At 36.4% G+C, this 14,560-nt stretch overlaps 1 protein-coding gene across 7 annotated transcripts in view; it reads left to right on the forward strand.

Moving 5' to 3' along the window:
* The window catches only part of arid1b.L (AT-rich interaction domain 1B L homeolog), a 229,256-nt gene that overhangs the window by 59,824 nt on the left and 154,872 nt on the right, over positions 1–14,560 (forward strand). For 6 of the 7 annotated variants that reach the window (XM_018263082.2, XM_041562762.1, XM_018263083.2 and 3 more), the window contains one exon: positions 14,213–14,326. The exons of the other annotated variant lie outside the window; for it this stretch is intronic. In XM_018263082.2, coding sequence (XP_018118571.1) covers positions 14,213–14,326 — 114 coding nt within the window. The remainder of the gene's footprint in view (positions 1–14,212; positions 14,327–14,560) is intronic. 7 annotated transcript variants of the gene reach the window in all.

The raw sequence follows: 14,560 nt of genomic DNA on the forward strand, positions 1-14,560 counted from the left end.
ATCCCGTTGGTGAGCGTGAGAGACAGGCTTATACAGTTTAGGATTATACATCAAACATACCTCACCCCTCAGAAACTATTTACAATGGGAAGAGTAGCCTCACCGAGCTGCCCCAGGTGTGGTGCTCCTGTCGCTAAATTTATACATTTGATGTGGGATTGCCCGGTGATACTCAGATTTTGGAGGGCTATTGTGAACTTCATGGCCACCGAACTGGAACTTCCCCAGATACTTAATCCTGCTACCTGTCTTCTGGGTCTCCTTGACTCCGTGGTACCTAGAGTACATACTAGGTGTTTAATACGGTTGCTTTTCTTCTACGCAAAAAAAGTAGTTGCCCTGCACTGGATGGGCCCATCGCCACCGACTCTGAATAGATGGATTGGATTGGTTAATTCGCAATTGGAACTGTACAAACTCACTTACTTAGCACGAGGATGCCCTAAGAAATTCGAGAATATTTGGATCCCCTGGCTTGAGTCGCCAGCCACCTCGACTGACCGCTGATCACTTTTTCAGCTACTCCTCTTCCCCCCTCTCTTCTCTTCTTTCTTTCTTTTCTGTCTGGCTCTACTTCTTTCTATTTTTTTTTTTTTGTTTGTTTTGTTGAAAATTCAATAAAAATTAACCTTTAAAAAAAAATATGCAAAATGAAAAATGTTTCTATAGCCAAAAAATGTAATGTATAAAGGCTGGAGTGACTGGCTTTGCAGCTCTCTAACTCTTGAGTTAGTCAGCGACTTGAATGGGGGCCACATGGGACATAACTGTTCAGTTTGCAATTGATTCTCAGCCTTTAGCTCGGATTAAAAGGCAACAGTTATGACCCATGTGCCCCCCCCCCTCAAGTCTCTGATTGGTTACCGCCTGTTAACCAATCTGTGGAAACCAAGAGAGTTTAAAAGCAGGAAGTAGAGTTCTGGCTATTATGTTACACATCCAGTCACTCCAGCCTTTATACATTACATTTTTAACTAACTAAACTTCCTTCAAAGGAACAGTAACACCAAAAAATTTAAGTGTTTTAAAGTAATGAAAATATCATGTACTGTTGCCCTGCACTGGTAAAACTGATGTGTTTGCTTCAGAAACACTACTATAGTTCATATAAACAAGCTGCTGTGGAGCAATGGCAGAAATTGAAAAACGGCGATATGGCACAGGTTAACTAATGGATAACAGATAACACCATTAGACAGACAGCCAGCTTATTTGCTATCTGCTTTATAACCTGAGCCTTTTCTCCTTTGAATGGTTGCCCCCATTGCTACACAGCAGCTTATTTATAAAAACAATAGTCATTTTTTTTAAGCAAACACACCAATTTTACCAGTGTAGGGCAACACTGCATTACATTTTTATTACTTTAAAACTATTTTATTTTTTGATGTTACTGTTCCTTTAAGAACGTTTTGTTGGTAGTTACTTAGGAAAATGCTAGTGCCAGGTGCTATAAAATTAGAAAATCTAAAAATACTATTAGAAGAATAAAACAGCATCTCACAAAATATGTCCATCTAAAATGTTTCCAAGTCAGATTCAAGCAGTGAATGCATCAATGCATGAAAAAGTGGTGGCTTTTCAAAAGCAAATCGATCTCTTTTTTTGGGCATGTTAATTTGCAATGTCAGGTTGTTTGACGCTCAGTGACAACATGAGGTAGCATCTGTCAACTCTTGTTCATTTCAATTCTCTACGTGGAAATTGCATCCAGTTACGCACAGTTTTTCTTTCTCATTTGGCATTGCAAGAAATGAATGCATTGATTGGTAAGTGTGGCCTTGTAATTAGGGTAATGGACTGGGAGCCCTTAAAGTCAGGCTCTTCAACCACAGTTTTAATTTTAGCAACTTTGAAAACATACCTATTGCAGTGACTTCCTGCATACAATCTTATAGCATTTTATTGGAGCCCTATTAAATTATTTCACTGTGTGATTCGCTCACATGTTTCAGGTCATAAGTGCTTTTCCTGTCAGGCATCAAAAGTTCTTTCCTGGAATCTCAAGGAACAGTTGTAATAAAATACATAATAGTTCATGAAAAAAAGGTATCAAGCGAGTGGGCAAGCAGCTGTACACTTGTGGAAGGCATTAATACAACAATCATATCATAATTGTGTATTTAAACACCTTATCTTAGATTCTGTCATAGATGTATAAGTTGTACAATAAGAAATACTGACTATTATATCAATATTATATCACAGTTGTGATATTGCTTCTGGTTTCTAAAGACTTACATTACGACTCCCACTCTGCTGTGCTTAGTCATTAACGCAACTGGACTTGCTGTGTTTTTTTCCTTGAAGACGTTTCATCCAACTGGCTTTCTCAATTCAGAAGATTTAACTATATTTCTATAGATCTACCATGACCTGGATGAATGAGAATCTTCACAAACATTAAAGCAACTAAAATTCCAAATGTTCTCTCAGTTAAAGGCAGTCCTGTGCCTTTTAATTCTATCAATGTATAAAATAAACATAATCTTGAGAGGAAAAAAATAAATAGGAAAAGGAAAAGATGTATTATAGTCTGCCAATTTACCCACCTGAAATAATTCAGAGGGAGTAGTGTCGTTATAAGGTACATGTTTAGATCAGTTACCTTTAAAATGGGCAGCATAAACAATAGTTGTATTTGTGTACAGGTATGGGATCCGTTATCCAGAAACCCATTATCCAGAAAGCTCCAAATTATAGGAGGGCCATCTCCCATAGACTCCATTTCATCCAAATTATCCAAATTTTGAATAAAGGATTTCTTTTTTCTCTGTAATAATAAAACAGTAACATCTACTTAATCCCAACTAAGATATAATTAATTCTTATTGGAGGCAAAATGTATTTAATGTAGAAATGATTTTCTAGTAGACTTACTTATTGGAAACCCCATTATCAGGTCCCGAGCATTCTGGATAACAGGTTCCATACCTGTATTAAGTTTTTGTGCAGAATGGAACATGTATGTCTGTAGAAATCAATAAATAAAGGTATCACACATATTTAACAGATAGAAATTGAATAAAGAAAATGTTGTATAAACTGTGTTATGTTGGTTAGTGCAAAGCAATTGAATTATAGGTGGGGGATCCGTTATCGAGAAACCCATTATCCAGGAATGCCTTCTCCCATAGACACCATTTCATCCAAATTATCCAAATTTTGAAAAAAGGATTTCCCATTTCTCTGTAATAATAAAACTAAGATATAATTAATCCTTATAGTAAGCAAAGCCAGCCTATTGGGTTTATTGACTGTTTACATGATTTCCTAGTAAACTTAAGGTATAAAGATCAAAATTACAGAGAGATCCGTTATCCAGAAACCCCCAGGTCCCAGGCATTTTGGATAATGGGTCCTTTACCTGTACCCATTTGGGTAATACAATAGATAAGTCATGCCTGGCTCTTTGGATCTTGTTTGTTTTTTTGTTTTAAATGGTAGTAAATGCTGGTCAATATTCATCAAAGCAGAAGTCTAATAAAGAGTAAGATTAATATTTTGGCTGCTGGATTAGTCTATTAGTCCAATGTGTCCTAGTAAATGGACCTTAAAAGGGTCTCTCTCTCAGTGAAAAAGGGATAAAGTGCAATGTTATTACCAGAATATATTAATATATTTCTTCAGCCCTGCTGCACCTTTTTCTACATAATTACATCTGTTTTCAACTGCCTTAAAAGCTATGGATCAAAACGGCTTTCTGATTCAATATATTATCATCTGAACTGTAAACTTTCATAGGGTTTTTTTTTTATCTGCCTTATGCTTTGATTTCTTAGGATTGTTGCATTAATTGCATCTTTTGTTTGTATATGAGCTGCTGAATGCATTGGTTCCTTGTAAGTAGTTATGGGAGAATCTGACCCACTGCCAAAAAGTTGAAATGCGTTAAAGTGCGTTTTTTGACATAGACTTGGGCGAATATGACCCGTTTCGCCTTGCCAAAAATAGCCACCAGCAAAATGTCACCAATGTCGAAATTTTTTTGACTCGCATAATGTTTTTTTGCTGTGTGACGCCCAGGGATGCACTAAATCCAGGATTCGGTTCGGGTTCGGCCAGGATTCGGCCTTTTCCAGCAGGATTCGGCAGAATCCTTCTGCCCGACCAAACCGAATCTGAATCCTAATTTGCATATGCAAATTGAGCGATGGAGGGAAATTGCGTGACTTTTTGTCACAAAACAAGGAAGTCAAAAATGTTTTCCCCTTCCCTTCAGCTGAAACTGCACATAGGTATGGCATGATAATCATCATAAACTGCCCATGTATATGTGTTTGGACAAAGGTAACATGCTTTGGCTATACCTGTGGGTTATTACTATTAATAATGGAGAGAAGGTTTTCAAGCTTGGAATGTCAGCTGCTGTTTAGTTGCTTGGGCTTATGTTTCCCAGCAACCAGGCAGAAGTTTGGACATTAGAATAGGGCATGCATAGGAGAGGGCCTAAAATGGAAAGATATGCAATAAAAAGTACATCTCCAGAGTCACTCTTTGTTTTATTTATTAGAGATTAAGAAGAAAGTATCATTATTGTACATTTATAAATGGCATGCATGCTGATTATAAATATACAAATAAGAATGCAAATGGCACAGAGAAATAAATTTATTGTGAAGCCATTTTATGTATTTTTTTCTTCATAACATTCTCTATATTTTTGCTGTGGTAAGTGACCCTGACAACCATATAGTACCTGTATGATGGAAATATGCAGACTAGGAATAATAATTTTATAAAAATCCAATGAAGTCCAATTGAAAAAGTACTTTGGTTAACTAAAGGTTAATTCTTACTATACTATATAATAGTACTATATTATAGTACTTATAGTACTATATAGTACTATATAAGTTCTATAAGACTATTTAAGAACTATTTGTAAGTATTGAAGAATTGAAGTCCATCTTTCTGTAGATTCTATGGACTGAAAAAAAATTATAAAGGCCATTTAAAACACTGTCAAAACTGCATTTTTTATAAAGGGACACCTGGATTTCTAACTATATTTGACAGTCCATAGCACATTAAGTAATGCTAGTAATTTTCTATTTATACTATATAAATATAAATTACAGAATAGGTCTGCATATTAATGTGTGCAAAACTTTTTACTAATTTTCTAGCTAATTAGTCGATGTAAAATTCAGGTCTATCTAATTAAAAGGTCAGAAATGTTTGATGAAAATACAAGGATGTTTGCATGTGGGCCACTGCCTTTCTCTGTCTTCTATTGTTATTTTTTTTTTTACACATTTTTATACTGTTTCTCACTATTTAAATCACAGAAGGTTAATTAAAACAGCGCCACTCTCTGCATTTCCCGGGGAATATTAACCTCGTGAAGTTTGCGTTAAATCACTGAAGTGATGGAATTGCATTTGCTTGATAAGAATTTGCTGTGAGAGCAAAGACAAGGCCATTTATAGTTCAGTGGCATTAATTGCTTAGCATTTAGATATTAGCACAGGAGTCTATTAATTAACTTGATAATAAAACTATTGGAATGTAGGCCGATGAAATGATTTGGTTTTAGTGGACCCATGGAGCTTGCCAGCGAGAGTGAAATAGATTCCCCTTTTCACTCTTGATCGTAAACTCCCAGAACTCATTTTTCTTTTAATGAGACCTGATGCTGGAGATTGTATTGGACCCATGTGACATGCTCACGGAATGTGTTATTTTTTGTGTGATGCATGAATCAGGTGTCCTTTCCTTCCAAGGCTTAATGCAAAATGAAAGAAGCTGAACTTTTCTAAAAACATTTCTAGTTATAATATGACAACTAGAGAATAACATACTTTTTCATTAGCAGGGTGAACCCTTGGATGGCCCGATTATATTTGGCGGTAACTAATGTAGGTATAAAGTTGAACGCCAGATCAAAGTAAAATGATAGCAGTTCTCAAGTAATTCTTATTCAGATAAAACCAGTACAGATATGGGACCTGTTATCCAGAATGCTCATGACCTGGGGTTTTCCGTTTTCCGGATAACTGATCTTTCTGTAATTTGGGTCTTCATAACTCTACTAGAAAATCATGTAAACATTAAATAAACCCAATAGGGTGGTTCTGCTTCCAATAATCAGGAAATACCTACTGGGTTCCTAGTATTGAGTGCTGAAAATGTGCGCACTTATGCCATTTACCCTGGTATGGTTATTCTTGTCACCTTCAAAGGTATAGCATAGATTAAAGGGGGCCAGTCACTGAAAAAAAATATTCAAAATCCTATTTTATAACATTAGCCAAGGAAAATTAACTTTAATTACACAATATAAATTATTTGAATCTTGTTTCCTTCAGTCTGGGAATTCATAATTATAGCAAGCAGGCAGGAGCCATTTTGTGCACACTGCTATAAAGGAAATCCTTGCATCATCTCAGAATCTTGTTTGTGCACCAGAACAGGGGAACCTAATGTCCATCCCAATGCACTGGTTACACAATTAAACAGTGAAGAGAACTGGGGGAATGTGTGGAGAGCAGTGACATCTAGTAAGTGCTGAATGGAAAGTGAAATTAATTGTCTGCCCTGCCTCTATGCCTAAGGCATAGAGGAGGGGCAGACAATATTTGATTGACAGCTGAGATTTTTAAATGAGCTTACAACAGCTATTAATGCTTTAATAACAATAATTATTATTATACAATAATATAATGCAGAGAATTATTTCATATACTTTGCTCTGGAAGTAACCATTATATGGGAGAACCAGCAGGGTGTAAGGACTAAAGATTCCATTATGTGTGAAATATCAAGAATAGGATTATCAGCAAAGTATTGTAGAAAAACGATTTCAGCAGATTGTAGAAACATACAATTTATGTTTTATGCTTTAAAAATAAACTTTCCACCTGTTTCATTTTGGACACCCAGTTTGCCTTGACCCCTGGAAAATGGATTCTAAAAATGATTCTTTTCTGTTTAATTTGTGTATGTATGTTAACTTTGCATGCATGTTACTACATGTTACTTTTTGTACTTTATATATCTTATTGGATATAAGTTATTGGAACAGATATCCAGTCTATTTTATTTTTATTGAATCCAGTGGGTCATAGACATTAGTGATTTCTCTGCCTCACCCGTGCTTTTAATATATACTTGGGGAGCATTTGTGCCATTTTACAGCTGCTGTTGTTGCATTTAAGTATACTGCTCAGGCTTGTGCCCCTTGGCTAGAATATGTCTAGGTCCATAGTGGTGTTTGTCTGCATCTCTTTTGTTAATGCCTGTGTGAATGCACCGGTTTTTATGAACTGCCTTGAGGCCTGGCTTGCCTCTGTCTCTGTTTTCCCCCTATGGTTTAATATATTTATTGTGTTGTCTGTTTGTATTTTCTAGTTTTTTTATGTGTTTCTTTATAAACTTTTCCCTGGTTTGTATGGTGTGCTTTAAAGTTATTATATTGTATTTAACATTTGTGTTGCTATTGTGGATTCTGGTCCGATACCAGTGGTACAGTACAAGGATAATTGGAGAAAAACCTTTTTTCAGGGCCTATGTCCAGTATATTGAAACTTGAAACTATTCCTCAGAAACTTAAAGTGGATCTTAATCTTACAAATGAATTGATTCAGAGTGCTCCTTTGAGCATTTTTTGCATTAATTTTACTGAGCAGAAATATCATCTGTGCATCTGAGTAATAGCTAACCATACAAAATGTGCTGAATTTGCTAAAATGAAGGCAGTCCTCTAACACTACCATGGACTATTTGTTGAGTAATGCATCAGATGTCTAATCTCTGATCATTCAGCCTTCCTTCTCCTAGGTTTTATGCACTTTAATCTTGGTTTATTGTCTGTAAGATTCTAAAACCGTGTTTCTGTTTTATCTACCAAACCAGGCAAATTTTGGGAATTGATTCTGTCATCAAAGTGTTGCAAAAATCTAATCTCAAACGATTGGTATTCATTAAACCTTGAATCCCCATCGCTACTTTTACTCGGAATGCTTTCTTCATTATTACATCTACAAAGTTGGATTTCTGCATATTCCTATATATAATAGACATTTTCTCTGTATTGGGTGTAAACTTTTAATCTGAATACAAATCTTTTTATATACAGCTTTTCTCGCTATGAGAGGTAGAATGATTAGTTCAGGGGTGTCCAAACTTTTTGCAATGAGGGCCAGATTTGGTGAGTTGAAATGTGTGGGGGCCGACCATTCAGCCTGACATTCTTTGAATCATTAACATCATTTAACTCACTTAAACAAGGAATCGCCTAGCCGTAGCCGTAATATTTGACAAATTTACTTACCTCCGAAAATCCGACTGAGCTGGCTTCGCGCACATCACAACACTTCGGCAGGCGTAGTTTCGTCTGGACAACGCTAATTCACAGAGATCCGATGTTGCACACAGGGTTCCGAACGCTTGTGAAATTGCGCTAGTGATAATACGATCAGCAGTTCGAAGTTACGCTAGCGATGCCTAATTAGCATACGGTGCGCAGTTAAAGTACAATGGACGTATATGTTGCAGCAAATACATTACATTACACAAGCCTGGGAAACCTTAATAATATAAAATTGAGTTGTTATTTTGCCTTACACATGAGCCCACTGTATAGTTTGTGCCATATGTTATCAAATGTAGGGGGGAAGAAGGGTACCCCCAAAATCTTTTTCAGCCTATCACACTGTAAAAAGGAAAACACGCCGGCGTTTTTTCATCTTTTTTTTTTTTTTTTACAAACTCCTATCTACTCTATTGCACTTTGCCTGGTCTGAGGTGGCGAAGTAAACTCTGGCGCAAGAGGTAACCTTCAGGAAAATCCGCATCTTAGTGAATTAGCGTAGTTATGTCCATTTGCCATTGCAAAAATTCGCTACAGTCTATCTCCTTCACTAGCCAATTTACACCAGGGACCCTTAGTAAGGCGAAGTGGCAAAATGACGTAACACTGGCAAATTTTTGCCAGCGTTAGCCACTTCTCCCTTTAGTACAGTCATATCCAAAGTGCGCCCCGTCTACAGGCAGCAGTACAGACCAAGTGGCAGATCATTTCACTAATGTGCCCAAATATTACGGCTAAGCTATTCCTGATTGCACTGTGCTGGCGGGCCGCATTATTATTAATTTCATGATGGAGGCTGAGGGCCGGTGTAAATTTGAAGACGGACCGCATTTGGCACCCGGGCCACACTTTGGACATGCCTGGATTAGTTGTAGCTACAATGTATCGTTTAAGATCTACATTATTACAAGAGGAGTTAGTTGAAGTTTTTAGTCAACCGGAGTTTTAAGTGTGGAAGATCTTTATGTTGAAGTAGATAGTAGGTATATGAGTTTAAGGAATCTGGCATAAACCTCTCTGGACTAGGGCAGCATAAAACATGCAGCATCAATTTGCTGTTGTTCCGCTGCTGTGCAAGGTTTTTCTTGGCCAGTGCAATCTGTTACATGGTAATTACTGTGCTTTATTCCCCACATCACCTTGCTTTTTTTTTTTTACTTTTCATATTTGCTTTTGTTTTTTTTACGGTAATTCCAGCCTCATGGGTAGAGTGTTTATTTGCCCCATAGTATTTGATTAGGTGAAATTACCTTGCCAACTAGCACTGCAATTGAACTATCATCTTTGAATTAGACCCTCAGAGTTTTAAACTCTATCATTGGCCTTTTTCCTTTACTGGCAATGTTTCAAACCTCAAATGCATTTATGAATTATAACTATTTTAGAATTTACTGACAGCTTCATTCTGCATTTAAGTAAGCTTCCAGTGCTATTTTCCAATTCCTTTTCTTTTCCAGTTACTCGTTAGAAATCGTTTTTTCAAGTATTATTTAAAAAAAAACATTCATTTTGAATGCACACCATTTTGTTTAGCCTCTGGTCACCCATTATAAAAATTCTACTCTTTGGAGCCGTAAGTGCCACTAACTTAACGGAATGCTGGCCATACCAGCTGTGTGTTAATCCCATTCTGAGATAATTTGAAATGATAAATGGTTGCTAAAACAATTTCAACATACAAAATAGGCCTTTTTAACAGGACACAAACTGTTGGCGGTATTAATGTGATGGGCAAATGTATAAAATGCACCGAAATTGCTTTGGTTTTGTAAGCGGAACTGTTTTACCTCAATTCTTTATAGCATCTTAGTGAAATAAGAATCTGTTTCAGTAATTCAAAAGCGTAGTGATTTTATATCTCTTGATTTTGTTTTGTTTTTTTTACAAACAAGGTCAATTTAATCATTGTAGGTGCATAGCAATATAAAATTGGAATTGTGTAACTGATGGATGGTTCAGTGGTAGAACATCATAGTTTGGACTGCAGGGGTAAGTAATCATTAGGAAGGACATCGGGATGGACCTTTGTCAACTAAGAAGCATGGTGTGAAGTAAGTGAATCCAGGGTAAAGGGCAGTGCTGCTCATGAAAGAATTTAAAAAAATCTATTTAAAACGTGTCTTTAAAAACAAAAAACAAAACTTTCGTAAATTATGAGAAAGTCCAAGCTTAAGAGCCTGGTTGACCTGAATCCAAACCCTTACTATCATGTGAAGTTAGACCACTGGACAATTGAAGGTAATACAGTCAAATCCTGATTTTATGTCCCCTGATTTGCCTGATTTTACATCTTCCACTTTTTTAAAGTCCTTTTATGTTATAATGCATTTCAGTAGCAGCATTTCTAGGATTTTAAATTGATTTTCCCATATTTTACATCATAATTTGGCCCCATTTTCATAAAAAAAACCCTGTTTATCCCCTGTGAATGTTTGTTTTCTTGCATTTTAAGTCTTTTTTTTAGGTAACTTTACATTTTTACAGGAAATTGCTGCTTTTATGTATCCCCATTTTACATTTTCCCGGATTTTACATATATTTATAGCCCTGTATTAAACGTCTCTGTTATAGCCCCCGGTGGCTGTGATACTGCACATGCTCATTGTGCACGGGCTGATTAAGGTTAGTTTTTGGTATTAGTAAAAGCAATTCCAAGTACTCTGCACGCATCTAAGTTTATGTATTTACAAGTTTGATTGCCATTTTAGTGTGCATGCTTTATTGCAACTAATTTTGCCTAATTATGCCAGACTCTCTTGCTTTCCACTCTTCTTTGGGCTCTACAATTCCATGGACTGTCTTTGGATAGTGAGAGAGAATATTTTTATATATTAAAGAAGACTAGTTATACTGCTTCCTCTGCCAGTAAAGACATGTTGTGAAATAGCATATTTATTTGGAGCACTTTGAAAAGTTATGTGCATTGCATCTCAACAGAAATACAGGATTTAGCTAGATGGGTGTGTGCTTAGTATTGGGTGTATAAGGATTTCACTGTTTTTATACAAAGGTTAGTAAAATAGTCATGAAAGAAATATGAGAGATAACTGTGAAAAATATATTATGCTTGCATTATGTCATTATAGACTGTGTCAGAAGTCTTTACAGTTGCTCCATGATAAACTAGAGGGTGACATTGTGAAAGAATTAAGCATCCATTATAGTTTGGGGCATGTTTTTGGTTTGACTGTAAAGTGCTGTGTATGCAAGCAGAGCAATATAAATAATGTACAAACCTATCAATGTAATCCACTCTCTAAGGGGCAGCACCTCCCCAGACATAACAGAGAAGGTATATCCTATGTAGAGCATATCTCTTCCATGTTTGAAGACCCTTCGTCAGTTTGAAAAGAAGAGAACATTTGCTGAGATATGTGTAGGAGCTGCAATATATCTTTATGCATATTTTAATTAGAGGCATCATGACAGTAAATGTTGCTTTGAAATAACTAGAAAAGTAAACAATGACATGTTTTCAGTTGAGCATTTGTGCCTTCTGTGTATGCTGGAACTTAACCTTTCTTATTCAATTAGCTTGCTAGACCTTTGGAGCCTGGTCTCTGTAAATGCCAGCAGCAAATATTATCGTGTTTACCTTCTTTTTTATTTTTTTTTATATGTGAAGGAACCTAAATAATATGCTTGGTAATTTTCCCTCTAACAAGTTCTATATTTTATAGTAGACAGTATTTGTTATGGAAAAATGTAGGTTATTTTTAGTTTTCCAAGTTGCATTTACTCTATTACACAGTTTTCACAATAAAATAATCACTTGGTAGCAGAATAAGATGTGGACTTTCCAAAGGTCTCAAATACAGAATTGTCTCATCATTAAAACTGTTAGTAGCATTTTGTTGTTATCAGAAGGGCTCTCCCACTTTCCTATCATTGGTGTATAAAACCTCACAATTCCTTCTTTTGCCTCCAGGAAAGGAAACCATGTCTTCTATTAGAGGGTGCAGCTGCAACTTGACAGTTTACTAATTTTGACAGGAATTAGCCAAATGTTTTTTCTTATTGCTGCTTAAAGTGTTTCCAACTACAGGTCACCTTGGCATCAATAAATTGCCAGGTCTTGCCAGGTATTCTTTGGATTGGTAGTTATCAGCTATTTCACGTTTGTGTGTATGGGGGGGGTTGGGCTGATGCCGTACAAGGTGGTCTTTTGAGATCTTGGGTATACAGAGGGCTGTAAAAATCATTATCCAGAACACTGCCCTCCAACTTGACAGCCATGTTTATTTTTATTCTGCTTGTATGAATAATAGCCCCCAATAGTATCTATTTACTGTACATTGAAGCAGTCCTTTGCCTTCCAGAAAGGCTGGACTCAAAATAGATGGTGCGTTGGGTGGATCAGCAGTATGTCAAGAGTAACCAGGTGTGGCTACAAACGAAGAGGCTCTGGCTCAAAAAGTTTTTAACTGTAATGTTGGGAAGATAATTATATATAGATATATGAAATACCCCCTGTCTGTAGGGAAAATCAGCCTTGAAAATGCTCTGGTTTCATACTGCCACTTACTTAAAGGGGACCCGTCACACAAAAAAATTATTCAAAATCCTATTTTATCACATTAGTCAAGCAAAATGAACTTTAATTACACTGTATAAATTATTTGAATCTTGTTTCCTTCAGTCTGGGAATTCAAAATGATTGCAAGCAGGCAGCAGCCATTTTGTGCACACTGTTTTTAAGGAAAGCCTTGCATCATCTCAGAATCTTGTTTGTGCACCAGAATGGGGGACCCAATATCTATTCCCATGCCCTGGCTGCACAATTAAATGGTAAAGAGAACGGGGGAATGTGGGGAAAGCAGTGACATCTAGGAAGTGTTGGATGGAAAGTGAAAGTAATTGTCTGCCCCGCCTCTATGCCAAGAGGCAGACAATATTTGATTGACAGCTGAGATTTTTACAGCTATGAATGCTTTAATAAAAAATAGAAATTGGATTTCATATTTAATTTGAAAAGGACTTTTATTATACAGATGACCTGAAAAGTTGTGGTGATGCCCAAAGCTGAAATAAAGGCTTTTTAAACACAAAAGTTTTACAGTATGTTGCTGTTCTGCATACAAAGGTTGTCGTGATATCACGTGGAAAGTGGCCACTGAGGAACGTGCACCAAGTCTCTACAGGAGAGATAATCGTTGTGCTGACTTCTTTTCCAAGATTATACAGATTATAGTGTCTGGGTAACACGTCCACTTTAAGTAATATTGTAACTTTCCAAAAATATATGGTTTTCTGAGGTCATCTTGCTGTTGGGGCTTTTTATGACAAATAAAAGAAGCACACTTAAATGAAAATTTTTATGTATTATTTTCATTTCGGGGTCTCCACATTCTGGATACTTTAGGCATATGGGGCATTGTGCCAGCCTCTGCCTTTCCATTGCATGTCTCCACCCATTAAAATTCAAATTTTTGGCATTTAGGCAGTGCTATGTGTATCGCATGAGACAAGTAAATACATTATGATTTCAGAAGGCTTCACTTTGCATGTAATTGCTTGAAGGGCTTTTTGGCTCATTTTAGCCCATCTCACCCTAATCTTGTTCGGTTTTTATAGATAAACTGTTTCAGTTAAAACATCCCAGTCCACCTGTCACACACACAGGTGTTTTTGCACAGAGGTACACCTGTCCCCCCATGTGCACTTTCTTTTTATTTCATAACATAAATGTGACAGGCAGTTTGCAGAGAGCCAATTAACCTTCATTTATGTTTTTGGAATGTTGGATGAAACTAAGACTTCTGTGCTTGTCAGGTATATATTTTAAGTCATTGACAAATGATAAACTCTCCACAATCAAACAAGAAATTATAAAATATTCTTTTTTTTTTTTTTTTGCATTTTACGTTTATTTATTAATGATTGCTGTTTTGTTTTCAGGATGTTTCTCAAGAAGGTTATGGGAACAGACCCCAGCCTCCTTCAATAGCCCCAGGAAAAAATAACAATGAAGACATGAATCAAATGCAGCAAGAAAGGCCATCAAGCTTGCCAGTAAGATGCATTTTTCTCATTAGTTTGGTTAACGCCTTTTTATGGTGGCTTTTAAAAGCAATAATGGCAACCACATTTGTCCTGAGAATGGCATTCTGTTTTGTAGAAGCTGCTGTTTTCAGGCTACAACATCCTGAATATGAAAAGACATCTGGTCCTGGTAATGGCACTACTGCATTACTTACATTTTGTAAAGGTGTTTGTCAGTACAGCTTTAAGACTCCAAAGGGATTT

This window comes from Xenopus laevis, chromosome 5L, assembly GCF_017654675.1.
Source record: "Xenopus laevis strain J_2021 chromosome 5L, Xenopus_laevis_v10.1, whole genome shotgun sequence".
In the NCBI taxonomy this organism is placed as follows: Eukaryota; Metazoa; Chordata; class Amphibia; order Anura; family Pipidae; genus Xenopus; species Xenopus laevis.